At 33.9% G+C, this 15,931-nt stretch overlaps 1 protein-coding gene across 1 annotated transcript; it reads left to right on the top strand.

The window, feature by feature from the left end:
- The first annotated feature begins 392 nt into the window (after positions 1–392).
- Positions 393–6,940, top strand: LOC115965754 (pre-mRNA-splicing factor SPF27 homolog). The gene is made up of 7 exons (XM_031085046.1): positions 393–804; positions 893–1,068; positions 1,641–1,724; positions 3,364–3,433; positions 3,528–3,661; positions 3,747–3,811; positions 6,592–6,940. Exons 1-6 carry the CDS (start codon positions 565–567, stop codon positions 3,805–3,807), a joined length of 765 nt encoding a protein of 254 aa, XP_030940906.1. The 5' UTR covers positions 393–564; the 3' UTR covers positions 3,808–3,811; positions 6,592–6,940.
- The last annotated feature ends 8,991 nt before the right edge of the window (positions 6,941–15,931 follow it).

Raw genomic sequence — 15,931 nt, 5'->3', positions numbered from 1 at the left:
AAAATATAACTCCAAACTAGTTTTGAACTATCTCATCTAATTTACGATGTGATGGTTTTTATAGTTATCAATGTGTATTATTTAAACAAATTACATGATTCATTTAAAAAATTATATGACTAAAACTATATATATAGATGATCTCTTCAATGACTACAAAGTGGATTGGAGGACTGATAACTTTAAACTGGCTTAAAACTAAACATTCTCCTTAGTTAAAATTAAAACCGAAATTGCCTCAAATCCTCTTTTTCCAAAAAAACAATAAAACAAGCAAAACACTAAGCCGTGAAAATCGGGTCAGGCTCCAAAAATTAAACAAGAGTCTGTATCGGGTTTGCTCCAGTGCATTGGAGCTAGGCTGGGAAAATGGGGCCGGGTTCCAAATTACAACTATACCCTTAAAACCATCACGTATTCACAATCCCTCTCTACCACCTCAAGAGTCAAGACAAAAGAAAAGAACGGTCAGTGCATTCTGCAAGAGCTCCCTCACTCTTCTGCGTGTAGAAATTGAAAGCTCCCTTTGCTCGTCAATCGGAGAAGCTTCATCGGTGTTCAACAATGGCCGAGAGCAATGGCGATATCCTAATGCTAGAAGCTCCTCCTCCGACTGGTCCCACGTGGCCCGGACTATCCAGCGCCGAAGTCATCGACGCCTTGCCGTACATCGACGATGACTACGCCGACGCCAGAGTGAAGCAGGAGGTTGACCGTTTGGTCGAGGATGAGATGCGTCGTAGCTTGAAGAAACCCGCCGACTTTCTCAACGACCTTCCTCCTCTTCCCAATGTCAATTTCAAGGTTAAACCCTAAACCCTAACCTAAGCCTCTCTCTCTCTCACATTGTTTGATCTGATATGGAGATTTTGTGATTGTTTTGGATTTTCAGAATCACCCGATGATTGCAAGAGAGTACGAGCGTGTGAGAGCCGGGAAGCCTCCGGTGGCTCTCGATAGGTCACGGTATAATTTGGAACCGCCGCCGTCGAATAAATGGAATGATGAATCTGCTTGGAATCATACACTTCACAGAGCTCAATGCTTGCTTCAGTATCAAATGATCAGGTCATGTATACTCATAATCAATAGTGTTTTTTATTAGCTTGACTGGCACCTCCTGGTGTTTCCAACGGAGACGTTTAGGATTCAAAATTACTTTGATTATTCTTGAAAATTTTAAGATTCAACTGCATTGGATTGTAATTGCTTTTGGAGCAGAAATAGTTGTTATTTTATTGTGATCGTTAATTCATGATGTCATTTGATGTATCATAAATTTCTTTAGTGAGAATAGAAAAAGTGGCAATGCCCAGATGATAAAACAATAGCTTTTATTAACTCAATTAGCACCTCTTGGTGTTTCCAACGGAGATGCTAGGGTTCAAAATTACTTTGATTATTCTTGAAAATATTAAGATTCAGTTACATTGGATTGAAATTGCTTTTGGAGCAGAAATACTTGTTATTTTATTGTAATCCTTAATGCATGATGTCATTTGATGTATCATAAATTTCTTTATTAAGACTAGAAAAAACGGCAATACCCAGATGATAAAACAGTAGCCTGCGTTTTATACTTGTTTTTAGTGCGGATTTGATATTTTGTACTTACTTTGAACTGATTGGTTGTTTTGCAGTCTTGAGAATTTGGACCTGATGGTGAAATATGGTCCTGATGTCTGGAAGCAGTTCATCCAACGATTGGAGGCATACCTATCAAGGTTTGTTTGTAAAATTACATATGTAGTGCGCAAATGAGCTTTAGCTTAAATGACATCGTGGATTCAAAGCCCATTAGGCGTGTGTAATTAACAATTAAAAAAAAAAAAAAGATTCAATATATGGTGAAATGATCATTTTCTCTCATCATAGAAATCAATTCTTCTGCTTAAGGACCCTTGTTTCATTGCTTATGTTAATTTATTCTCTCAATCTCTCAGATATCATATGGTAGCTCAAACACTTGGTATTCTATGCCAGATTATTAACATTGTGCTACTGGATGTTTTTGAATTGTTCTGCTTATGCTTGTGGTAGTTTCTTACTTCATCTAACCATGCTTTAGCTGAATTGGACCCCTGTAGCCAGACACATGCCCTTGGATCATCGTGAACACCTTAATGCATTTTCCTAATTTCTCAAGTGTGCCTAATTGCTAACCTTAAGCATGTTGGGGAATTGAGGCTTATGGTAGTTCCCCCTTTCTTCTTAGGTTATGCACCTTTATCTAAATAGTATGCCTCAGCTCCGGCGCTTTCGCGATGCACCTTAAGTTTTTTTTTTTTTGATAAGTAAGAAGAGAATATTAATAATAAAAGAAAAGCAAAAGAAACACAAAGAGTTCACGGTAGTGAACAATGGAAAAAAAGAAACAAGAAGACAAAAGCAGCCCCTAATCTATTCTAATAGAATAAATAAAATCTATAAGGGTAGAACAATCCGAGAAACCCCAACAACAAGACCAATCAAAGAGGGTCCTCTGGCAAAACTCTAATAACTAAACCATAGTTTTCCCCTCATCCTTAAAAGCTCACTGATTCCGTTCAGACCAAATAGTCCACATTAAACAGCTTGGGACCAAATCCCAAATATCAGAACTATGCTTCCCAAGCCAATGAAACCAACAAAATAATAAGTCCTCAACTGAACCTAGCATGACCCAAATGATCCCAAACAATTGAAGCATATACATCCACAAAGAATGAGCTATCGGACAAAAAAGTAACAGGTGATCCACAGATTCCGCATTACAACAGCACAAATAACAATGATTTGCCAAAGGGCGACCACGAAGCATAAGATTATCCAAAGTTAGAATCAGACCATGAGTTGCTGTCCACATAAAAAAAGCCACCCTTTTAGGAACCTTAACTTTTCAAATACCCTTTCAAGAGAAGGTGGAGGGAGCTGCATTACGAATCTTATGATAGAAAGGCTGAGTATCAAACTTCCCACTGCCATTAAGATCCCAACAAAGCCTGTCACACCCTCCACCCCTAGGGATTCGGGTTTGGATGAAATGAAGAAGGGAGTAGGAAGCCGCCAACTCCCAATCATTGAATTCCCTTTGAAATCTTAAACTCCACACTCTGTCATTATCACCCACTCTGCACCTTAAGTTGATTACAAACTTCAATTCTGTCTTTCATGACTTACTTAAACTTGTAGTTTAGGATATATTGATTCAGTTTTTTCCTTAAAGCACTTGAATTTGCTTAAGGAAATAGTGCGTCTTTCAAATTTCAATTAAGTGCCAGCACTGTTAACTTTATGTGAGATGATTGATATTGCTTGATGATGTTGCCTTGAAATTTCATGTTTTGCGAGTTCTTATTTTTCACTTTCATTATCATTGTTCAGAATGCAAAAATTAGTTCAGGAACAGAATGAAAAGAGTGAAACAGTGAACCGTGAAAGGAAATATCATCAGGTAATTTAACTTTCTCGTCTCCCCTTCCATATTGTAGTTCAATACTGTGCTGCATTTTGATCTGATGAATATGCTTCCTTCTTTGAATCATCAGCACAATACTGCATATGAGCTTACTGCATTGTCCACACAATGGAAGGAGCTCTGTCATAAAAATATAGAAATTCAAGCTGCATGTACTGAAATTGAAAATCATTTAGAAGAACTGAGGAAAGAAGCATCAGAGAGGTAATATGTGTCTACCATGGAATGTCTTCTTCTATCTTATATGTGTTTTACTAGTTCAGGAGCTTATTAGTTTTTTCTTCTTTAGAGGCTGGAACTTAGAAGCTGATTTACAGAAACAGAATGGTACTGTGTTGCATTCGGAATGATAAGGTATTCTTTCTTTGCTGATATCATATTTCTTTTAAATTTGATCATATGGCTCTATTATTTGTTGCTAGGATTTCAAAGATATTGAATTATTTTTTATTCCTTGAGTTTTCTTTTCATTTAGAGTCTAGAATACATTCCAAGTGACATGAGAACATTGAAATCAGATGGAAACATTAAATCTGAAATAATTTTACTGTTCCTTTGCTGAATTAGTTTTGCTACTTTAGCACTTATGAGATTGATATATGAATTGGCACAGGTGAATTTATTAATTCAAATTATTAGGTTTCGAGCAAATAAATTTATACTGTCATATTTTGCCGCCATAAAATCATACTTAAATGTAATTTTGATGATAAACTCAAGCTTTAATTCCAACCACTTGGAATCAGTATAATGTAGATTGTGTATTTTATAAGATTAGATGACATATCCCCTAACTTGGGATAAGCTACTACACTTGGAGAAAGAAAAAGGGCCCTGCCTGCTGGCGGATGCTAAATAGACAGATATTTTATGAATGTTTTAACTGTTATATTTGATACAAGCATACTGGTTATATATATAAGGTGCCATTAGAATTTGCATAATTTAAGGGATATATACACTTGAGAAGTAAACCCCCATGGGGGTAATCGGATGGTAGGCTCATTGGTCTGGGGTGTGACGTAAATGCAGATGTCCTAGGTTCAATCCACTACAATATTAGTATATGGACTCCCACTAGTAGTAGGACTCCTAGTTTGGCTAGTTGAGTGATACCTCCCTTGATGTTCACAATTACCCATTTATCGGATTCTCTAAGTTCCTTAAGGTCAACATGATTTTAATGGATCTGTGAACAATGCACATGAACAGTACACACGAGCAGTGCAGGTGAACTGTACCACAGGAAAGAGATGAGGAAAAACAACAATGAAGCCAACAGCCTCAATATTCAAAACACTCAATATTTTATTGATTAACCTCTCCTTGTTTGAGTACAATAGGAGACTTATATAGATCATAAATCTTAACTTCTCCTAATAGAACTGGGACTTCTATTTTGTCTACTAAACCACACTTTAATTGAAATGAACTAAAGCCCACACATAAAGACTTAAACTAAATAAGACAATACTTAATAATAAAAGAATGCCCCAGGCCTATAACTATGGTTGATACCCAACAATTGCAGAATTTTAGGGGTGTTAGGGTGTCATTAAGGGTCACCTTTTTCATTTGGATGGCAGCATGGGGAAAGATTCTCATGATAATCTCATCTCATTATTAGGGCTTATTTGATAGTAAATTGGTGTTCCATGTGTCATTGTAGTGGGGAGATGGGATCTTTTGTTGCATTGCAATATTGCTTTTGATTTGTGAAGCCTTGCTTTTAGGTCCTTCTGGGATCCATTGTGTTTTACTGGCAATGGTATTTGACCTAATGTTTGGTTGGAGGAATTGGGTGGGTATGCACTTGTCGGATATTTGGAATATTGTTCCATTATGTTTGACGTGGACTGTATGGATGGAATGCATTTGAAGATGCAGAAAGTACGAGGACTCAGTTGCTGGCAACTTATTCTAGTACCTTATTTGCTTGGTCTTGTGCATTGAGTCTTATGAATAGGGATTCCATTCCAATATTTTTAGAGTCGTTACGTAAGTCTTTATTTGTAATTCTTTAGGCTTCCTCATGCTTTGTTCTTTAGGTAGTCTTTCTTTAACAAAATTCATCGTATATATGTAACTACTGTGGATGCTTATTCTTGGACTTTGCCTTAACTTAGGTTTCCAAAATGGATATTGCCTCTCCAACCACAATATGGTTGTGTAATCACTGTGGGCCGTGGGATTTGGGCAATTTTGGTGGTTTTGGGTTTGTGGATATAGGTTTGGATTAAATGGGCTGTGTGGATTTGTTGTTGATACTTGTTATATATATTGGTAAGTTACACACATGGGGTTTTAAACTCATGACCTTACTCCCCCATCCCATTATTGTGGGAGAAGTGCTATTTGAGCTAAGAGCTTATTGGTGGGCCTAGATGCATTATTGAACTCAACTTGATTTTTTTTTTTTTTTTTTTTTTGTGGAGATGGGTAGAAAGTGGGAGAGGGAGAGGAGGGGTTCGAACCACAGACATGGGACACCACAAAGGATGACATTACGACTGGTAAAAAAATAAAAAGTCATTATGACTAGGCTATCACTTGAACCCTAAACTCAACTTGAATATGATCATGTAGGTTTCATGTATAAACCCAATATTAAATCAAAGTTTCAAAAGTCAATTTAATTTCTCTATTAATATGCCAACTCAATATCAACCTATTTTGGACAAAATTTATTTTTTGAGAAGTTATTCTGGTTTGGAAATTATTGGAATTAGTTTGATAAATATGAAGGCATCCGTACAAATGATAGTATACCACCCGAAATCACTTTCAAGTAGGGCTTGGGCTTGTCTCTACTATCACCAATAGCTTAAGTGACATCATCTCTAGTCCATACTAGAATCAAATTGAGAGATTTGTCAGTGATCTTGGGTTTACTTGGTCTGTAAAACAGTAAAAGTTTTGCTTTTGTAATATTCCTTTTGTTTTTTCCTGTTATATGTAAATTTAGTGCTAATTTTAAGATATTAATCTGTATTTCTGCTGCTTTGAATGATTGTAGTTTATATGCCTGTGTAGTTATTAAATATTAAATGTTAGGCAGATGCCATTCATCTCAATTGCATCGATTACCTACTGGATTTTATGACACTAGTTCTCAAACATTGGTGGTGTTACAGGCTTCTCAAAGATGGCGGGAGTGGACTGCAGGGCTAAGGCTTTGGGGGATGATCTGTATATTATACTCTAAATCTTGTAGTTCTAACTTTGTTTTGTTGCTGGATGCTGCTGGCCTTCAGATGAAATACATGGTTGTCCTAATTCTATGGAGTAGATATGTTCCTCGGGCCTTGAGAATTCCCCATATATAATATCAAATCTTTTCAGTGTAGCAAATGTACTGTAATGATTGTTAAGAGTTATTAGAGTGACAAATTTTGACTAAAAGAATATTCTAAATTCAAATCTGTTTTAAAATTTTCTTTTTGGCTTTGTTTAAGAGACATAACATATTTACTTATCCTTTCATCATTGTTATTATTATTATCATGATTATAGTCAACATCTGTATCATCATTCTTCATCATCATCTAGGTTTTTTTCTTTTTTATTTTTTTTATTTTTTATTTTTAAGTGCAGTTATTACCTTTTCCCTTATGCTTGGTTTTCCTTTGCTCTTTTTGGGATGGTTGCTATTGATGTTTAATATATGGTTGGGTGATCTTTATCTAAAATTGTGCAATTGTTTTGGATCTGGAAGAACAAAAAGATGTGTTGTACTTCCTTATTTTTTGGTAATTAGTGTCATAAAGCCGGTTAATCCTTTGTTTCTTTTATTCGGTAGTAAAAAGAAGAGAGTAGCAAATGCTAGTAGGGCTGTTTTAATGCAGTGCATCGAGCTTACTGACCATAATCGATTGGAAAATCCGGTTTTAGGCTGGTTTTTCCAAAATTCAGTTCAGTTATAAATTTATAATTATAAAAAGGGCCGTTTTGGGGACTCTGAATGGCGAACGAAACTTGTAGTCAGGACCTCAATCTTCCTTCTTTATGCTCCTAACAGGTTGCCCTCAATTCGTAGAGGGTGACCCAAATACAAGTACTAGGGAGGGCAATGCGCGACATGTGACCCTCAATATATTATTTGTATGAAACTGTTTAATAAATTATTTACAGATTTTTCAAAAATTAGTTAAAATGATAATAGTAATTTATTAATTCCAATGAGCAAATGGTGCATCAAATTGAGGTGGATGTGGGCCCGACATGCCCTCTCACACAAGAGGAGGTATATCATGTATCGGATACATAAGTCATTCCCCTTATATGAGGATGGATCCCACAAGTAACTATTACTATTTGCTATATTATTTTATATTGTCATGTATTCTTCCTGACATGTATTCTTCCTGACTTAAATTATATTTGTTTGATTATATCTATTGTTATATTCTTATATTGTCCTTTATATATTCTTATATCCTTGTTTTCATATAAAATTATGTGCTTCTATCTTGGGTGGTAAATGGTATCAGAATCATGTTTTGTGAATGTATACGATGTATTTCTTTCTAATCAAGAAGTTACTAAGGACTATTGAACTTTCTGAGGAAAAATAGTCAAAATTAGAGAAAGAATAACCTAAAAAATGGAAAAGTATTTGCTATAAATGTAAAAAATTAGGACATATTAGTAAATATTGTAAACCTAAAAAACAGACTAAGATAGACATAAAACCTGCAGTTATACAAGACCTACAAAAAGAAGTAAATATAGTAAAGCAAGAAACATAGTGTGAATTTGAAACATGGTGTATTTTTCCCTCATGCAAAGAGGTATATTATGTATGAATACATGAGTCCCCTCCTCTTTTGAGGGTAGATCCATCTAGCCTAGTAGTTTTCCCCTCAATTAGAGTTTCAACTAGTTTGAACCAAAATCCTAGTTGTTGCCTTAACTTTTGAGGCTTATCTCTTCAAAGAGATGAAAAATTAATATAGATATTTAAGTTACAAAATGCCCATTAGCACATTCAAATCGAATGAAAAAAAATAAAATAAACACTGAACCCTCTACACTCATCCAAATAACATGTCGTTTGTTCTTATGATTTTTTTAATTATTACGTACATATAGAAAGTTTATATTTAGAAATAAACAAACTTTAGTAATTATTATACTTACTGAAAAATAGCTATTATAACCCTCTTAAAGACAAATTGCTCTTATTAAAAAAAAAAGCAAATTGTTATTCCTCAATTTAATGAATAATTATTACTAAGTAATAATTCCATTTTAGTAGAAATAATTCCTTAAATTGAGTAATAATTGTTCATCTCTATAAGGAATGTAGTAGTTATTTTTTAGGCAAAAATGCAAAACTGACCCTCTAACTTTCACTATTTTTCATTTCAGTCCTCTAACTTTCAATTTTGTCAATTTAGTCCCCTAATTTTCAAATTTTGTCAATGTAAGATTCCGTTAAACTTCGGTTATAGGCTGCCGTTAACTTTTATTTATTTATTTTTATAATTTTGGAATTAAAAGAAAAAAAGAAAAATCTGTAAAAAAAAAAAAAAAAAAAAAAAAAATTAAGCGTCGTTCCCCTTACCTGAAACCCAAACCGAGAAATCACAACATATTTCAAGTAAATGGCATCACCATGTGATCCTAAAAGCTTTCAATCTCTTTGTTGCTACAATCTGGTGGGATCTACAATTTGATGAACCCACCTCCCCAACTGCAAATTGTTATTCCTCAATTTAATGAATAATTATTACTAAGTAATAATTCCATTTTAGTAGAAATAATTCCTTAAATTGAGTAATAATTGTTCATCTCTATAAGGAATGTAGTAGTTATTTTTTAGGCAAAAATGCAAAACTGACCCTCTAACTTTCACTATTTTTCATTTGAGTCCTCTAACTTTTAATTTTGTCAATGTAAGATTCCGTTAAACTTCGGTTATAGGCTGCCGTTAAATTTTATTTATTTATTTTTATAATTTTGGAATTAAAAGAAAAAAAAGAAAAATCTGTAAAAAAAAAAAAAAAAAAAAAAAAAATTAAGTGTTGTTCCCCTTACTTGAAACCCAAATCGAGAAATCACAACATATTTCGAGTGAATGGTATCACCATGTGATCCTAAAAGCTTTCAATCTCTCTGTTGCTACAATCTGGTGGGATCTACAATTTGATGAACCCACCTCGCCAACTGCAAAACTAATAAAGATGCTAAAAAAATAAAATAAAATAAAAAACGTGTTCCCTTTTTTTTTTTTGTTGACAAAAAGATAGAAGTATATTGATTAAAAAAGAAAACTACAAAGAGAGAAACTGAAGAGCTAGGACAACGATAAAGCCATCATCCACTGGCATCTAGCTTCAACAGCCAAAGAAAAGAATAAAACAAAATAAACTATTAGTAAAGCTAAGAATGAATCTTAGCCTGGAGGAAGAGTACCAGCCAACCGCTGATATTCTTCAAGAAGAGAAGTTGCTGATTGGACTATCATATCAGGGTGGGATTATTCCCCTTAAATGTGTTCCCCTTCTGTCCTTGGTTTTGATTTCAGGTAAGGGTCGTCGTTCCCCTTAATTTTTTTTTTTTTTTTTTTTACAGATTTTTCATTTTTTCTTTTAATTCAAAAAAAAAAAAAAAACTAAAAGTTAATAGCAGCCCATAACTAGGGTTTAACGGAATCCTGTATTGACAAAAATTGAAAGTTAGAGGACTGATATGAAAAAGAGTGAAAGTTAGAAGGTCGGTTTTACATTTTTGCCTATTTTTTAATACATATAATAACTCTAGAAATTATTATATTTCCCAAAATATAGTGCATAATAATTATAATAAATATTATTATATTTCTGAAAATACATATTTGTTGTTTTATTCTTATTTTACTACCAAACCCTATTTTATTAGCAATCGTATTGGGAATAGTTATTTCGTTACATTGTCTTATATTCCTACTTATAGGAATTACCATTCCAAACACAATTATTATTTAGTATAAACATACCCTAACATAAATTTATCTTTTAGACTCCAAATTATGTTAGGTCGGTCATAATTAAATGAAATAGCTATTTATTAGTAATAATTTCTTAAACTGAATAATAATTATTCATCTTTAAGGATGTAGTAGTTATTTTTTAATAAATGTAATATCTCTAAAAATTATTATATCTTCCAAAATTTAGAGCGTAATAAATATTATATTTTTATGTTTCCAAAAGTACATATTTGTGGTTTTATTCCTATTTTACCAGCAAACACATCAATGGAAATAGTTTTTTCATTTCAATTAAGGATTACTATTTTTAATGCAATTATCTTTAGTATTAACGGACCCGAACACTTTTTTTGTGTGGATAAAATACCCTGATACAATTTCACATGAATAAATCATTCTTATTGCAGAATCTAATAGAGCATACCAAAACATGCCTGAAGAATTTTCAATTGAAAAAATTAATATTAACCTGAATGAGAGCATATACATTTCTGCTTCTGATAAATGGAATTAATATTTTCTAACTTTCTGTTTAACTCTCCAATTAAAAGGCTAAAAATGGAGCGCATGCATGTCTTTGAATGCGAGGATATATATATTTCTGTATCTGAGCTGTATTTTCTTATTTTGTATTGGAGCATTCATGTCTTTGAATGGGAGCAAACATCACAGCAACAGGATTTACAGATAGAGCGACTAAGCACGCATGCCTATACTACCATTCATAATATCGTTCACACTACTTAATTTAACAGTTACATAAGAGAAAACTTTTTTTTTCTTTTCCTATAAAAATTTTTTAATTATTTTTTTATATCAACGCTTGCCCTTGCATCTTTTAACTTATCCCAAAAAAACAAATGTTCACATAACTCTTAAATCCAAATCATGTTCAAGAAGTATTCAACAGCCCTGATTTTTTGCTAGGCAGTGAAAATTAAGACTTTGCTGCTTGCATATAAAAGGCATATTTAGAGAAATAGATCTGAGGAACCTCTTCATTTTTTTTCAAAAATATAGGTAAGATCAAAGATAGACTCAGCGGATCATATTTAGACGTTTTATATTATGGTATTTGTTTTCACCAATATGAAGAGTTCAAACTGAGTTATTTTAAGTTCAACAATGTTAGCAATACATATTTATGGATAACCCATCTTATTTGTTTGTAATTCAACAATTCGGCGTATTTATGGATTCTGGTAGTTTTAATGACTAGAGAAACATCAATTGGAAATTGCAATTTTAGATGAATGACAATATTATAGAGAAATACAGCTACACGCCCAGATCAAACTAAAGAAAAGCGAGCAGCGAAAAAAACCAGAGCATCTAACACCAGATATTACTGCTTGAGCGAGGTCTTGCTTCAATGGATTTTGTAAGGTAAAACATCATTTTCAGTGTAAACATATTCACTAACAGAGCAGTATATGACCGCGAACCACATCACCTATAGAGAATTGAGATAGTGAATCAACATTTATCTAAATCAATTGATTACAGATATCGAAGATAAAAAAGTCTAATATAATCAGGTGTAACGAGACAACAATGTGTCTGAATAAATTTTCAATCTAGTTTAAACTTGGGTCTAGGTTGACTAGTCTCAACCACAAACCTAAAAGTTAAAAAGTAGAATGCAACTTCCCAGATCTCACACATACTACTGAGTCACAAGTATTACACACATCAACGAATAAAGTCTTTTTTCTGGACAATTCATTCCAAATCTGTAATGATACAGTACTCCCTGAAAACAAACTCTCATAAGTGTGCACAGATATGTATCCCGATTGAATGGATCTAACCACAAGCTATCGTTGGCTAATAGGTTAAGCAAAAAGGAGCTCAGCTGAGACAAACATAATACTCATAAGCACCCAGTAAACATCATTAATAGAAAATGGCAGCGAGTCCATAGCTTGAACGACACCATTGAATGCCTGTGAGGACCAGAAATGGCAAACGAAAGAAACATAATATCACAATATCATGCTAAAATTGAACAACTTTATATAAGATATGGTAAACGATCATCAGATCACAAAATATTACCTGTTCATGAACAAGAATGACACAAAAATTTTATAAGATTGAAGTACATGCAAATATAACAGAAATATCACCGATTTTAAGTCCAATATATAAAAGAGTAGAGGTGTAGAGCTCCCTTCAATCCAAACAAGGATCTAACTTTAGGCAACGCAGCTCCTGAGGTATGCAAGCCGCAAACCTATCCAAATAATCTGACGGATAGGGCTGTGGGATCCATAACAAAGCAGCTCAATCAACCTAGCAAGAACCTCTATTGGACTTCAAGGAGCTCCACTCCATAAACCTTAGAAACATTAAGCAACAACTACATCCCTAGATCCATTACCTTCCAAGACTCTAACTTAACCTCAAACCCAATATACACCAAAATTGAAAATAGGAGTAGATACAACCTAAAAACAGGAATACAAAAACAACACACATAGACACACTACCACAGATCCATCAATTTATACAAAATCCCTCACGAATCAAAAGGTAATAAATTTATTTAAATAAAAAAATTAAAATAAACACACGCACACATGGTAAGACACACTCATAAAAAACACTCATAAAACTGACAGATCCATGACAACCCAGACATCATAAAATTCAAAGAACTTATATCTGGCTACCGCCACACCACACAACCTTCCTTATAAAGTCCTTAACTACCTTCAATACCCTAATCACATAGATAACCCCGCTTTAAACTAACCCTTCAAACCTTATACAGGAAATACCAACTAAAGTTAGGCCAGCTCAACCACCAATTTATGCCCCTTCATAAGGAGACCTTTGGTGTATTGGAAGTGGTAGATGGGAGGGTATTTTATAGTGCTTTAATGGTAGGAGTCGGCAAGGTCTGTTTTCTTTTTCTTTTAACGAAAAAGTCTTGGGAACCGGCAGTATTTTGTTTGTAAGATTCGTTGATAATTATGATAATCACGTGCCTCGCTTTTTCCACGATATATAGTTGTAGGATTTTATCGTTGTTTTGACTGTCTACAGTACTTCACGTACAAAGAGAAATAGTAGTACTACACTACTACTGCTATACAAACCGTGTCCATCATTTAATAGAATGGGGAATAGGAAAGGTCTCGGAGGGAAAAATCCTTTCACCTGTACTCTGTTGTCCAAAGCATGAGTTATTAATGGCTTTAATAGTGAATAGTGATTGCGTGTGAGAGATTGAGAAAGAGAGAGAAAGCTACTATGACATGAATTAGTGCTTTGCATGTGAGAGGCTGATAGAGATATAGAATACAATGACATGAATTGGGGTTTTTTTTCCCTATGAATATGAATTAGGGCTTGCATGTGTGCTACTTCTTCTGATACCTTCAAAAAAAGAAGTCGAACTAATATATATATATGAACAATGTTTGCATTGGATGTGTGATGTTGCTAATACTTTCAAACATTTCTTTTGGGGACAGTTTTTAGGATTGAGATAAGATGCAAAACAGCCTAGTTATTGCACTTTATGCAATTACACCCATTTCTCTCACAATATATATATATATTTTTAATATAATTTCTGTGTGGGTCAAAAAACAAAGGAAAAAAGGTTCAAGTAGGGTAATCAGGTTTTGGATGTGAGCCCACTAAAATTAATTTGTAGAGATAGAAATAGGGGACCAACACTCGGGCTTCTTATCTAGTGGGTTAGAGTTTAAGAAAGGGTCCATATGGAAAGAAGTAAAAATTAGGCAAATAAAACGTGTAAAGGAATATATTGATCCTTCCTCAGTTAGCCGATTAAGCTTGTTACACTTAAAGGTTCCCAAGTTTGATTGTTTTCTCTCTCTAATCTTCAAGTTCTAGTTCCTGTTCACTGGGATCCTCCCTCCTTATGTAATGGTTTTCTTTCCATCTTGACCCTCCACATGAAGAGTGGCTAATCTCTCTTAGATACTTGTCACATCCCACCTTTGGAGGAAGTGCTGAATGAATTACAAGCTATCTTAACACTGTTTAGGTGTCATTTAGCCATTAATGCGGTTAACATAGTTGTTGCAAGACATCAATGCGGAGGTAATAGATGCTTTCTTGGGAAGCTTCCCATCTCCCTCTCCTTGCCCATACTGGCTATGTCACTTCCTTCGGTTCATGCTTCCCAACCAGGGTCAGGGTTCCTCTTATTCACTTCCTCAGGTTGTTCAGGGTCCTCGTCTAGGCTCTATCGGGTTTCCCAACTCAGAGCCCAACTGTTGGGCTCGTATGCTCCTTGAACACGGTCCAATAGAGGTGCTACCCTCGGATCCCTTCCCATAATTTCTTTACCTTTTTACTTCTTCTAACTATTTTTATTTAATATTTGAGACTACCTAGGTATTGCATTTGCACCTGATTCCAAATCAAGTATTTTATGCATAAGTTGTAATATATGTAATAATCACATATTAGAGGTGGAGGAATAATCTTAAAAAGAAATCAATTATAGTGGTGCAATTCTTTAGAGTTTATTTGAGTGGAGTGCTGAGCAAAAATTAGTCGAGCAAAACAATTCGTGTAAGCAAAGTCATTCAAAATTTTTGTTTACTATAAACTTATGCAAACAGTAAGCCTAATGCAAAATTTGAATTGTCTCTAAAGTGTCATAGTCCTTCGTTGGTGGCTCTTCAATGGTGTCTCTTCATCCTTTATAGATTTGTTTCCCATATTCAAAAAAAAAAAAAAAAATTGAAAAATACAATGAAATTTCATGAAATCTCTAAAATTTTATCTATAAAATTTAGGCTTTGGGAAATTTAGACCTTGGTTGTTGCTAATTAACCAATTTTAAGTCAATTTGATTAGATTAGTCAATTAAACTTTGAGTTCGTGGTTAATCAATCACACACCAATATCAGGAAGAATAAATAATGCATACATTAAAAGATGCATGCAATATTGCTATAAATAGAAAACCTTGGCAACAAATAACTCTTGGTGTTTATCACCAACCCTAAAGGAAACAAATTCATCGTGTAAAAAATTGAAGTTTATAACATAGAATTAACCCTAACTCTACAACTACCTCATGTCAATCTTATTAGCATGACAACACGTAACTTTAAATACTTAGATTCTTCTAACATGTACTCTGTTCAACACAACACTTCATCCACAAGTTCAAGAATCTTCTTAAAGGTTCTTCAAATCATCAAATATATGTCTCGAGTGTAGCAGCTTCACCTTGATGATCAAAGCTTGAATATATCAATCTCTAATGGGTGATACGTTTAGAGAACTTAAATATATGAACCCTATGCATGCAAAATGTAGCTCTCCAAAAGTCTGTTTATTTTAGTCGTCCTTTAATTGTCGTTTTATACTTTAGCAATGAGATCACAAAACCCTAGAGTATGGGCAACTAATTGGGTCTAATATATTTTGAGAACATTATTCTCAATTGATTAACTTTAGTAAGTCATATGTCAAGCTCTCAAAGGCCTTTTTCAACCACACGGCCC

Source organism: Quercus lobata, chromosome 10 (assembly GCF_001633185.2).
Source record: "Quercus lobata isolate SW786 chromosome 10, ValleyOak3.0 Primary Assembly, whole genome shotgun sequence".
In the NCBI taxonomy this organism is placed as follows: Eukaryota; Viridiplantae; Streptophyta; class Magnoliopsida; order Fagales; family Fagaceae; genus Quercus; species Quercus lobata.
This window is presented reverse-complemented; position numbering and strand designations above follow the sequence as displayed.

Bases quoted from the DNA above. Each gene is read 5' to 3' on its own strand.
- LOC115965754 (XM_031085046.1), top strand. From the start codon at position 565: ATGGCCGAGAGCAATGGCGATATCCTAATGCTAGAAGCTCCTCCTCCG. The intron at 805-892 runs GTTAAACCCTAA...TTGGATTTTCAG, and splicing joins TTCCCAATGTCAATTTCAAG to AATCACCCGATGATTGCAAG. The intron at 3,662-3,746 runs GTAATATGTGTC...TTTCTTCTTTAG, and splicing joins AGGAAAGAAGCATCAGAGAG to AGGCTGGAACTTAGAAGCTG.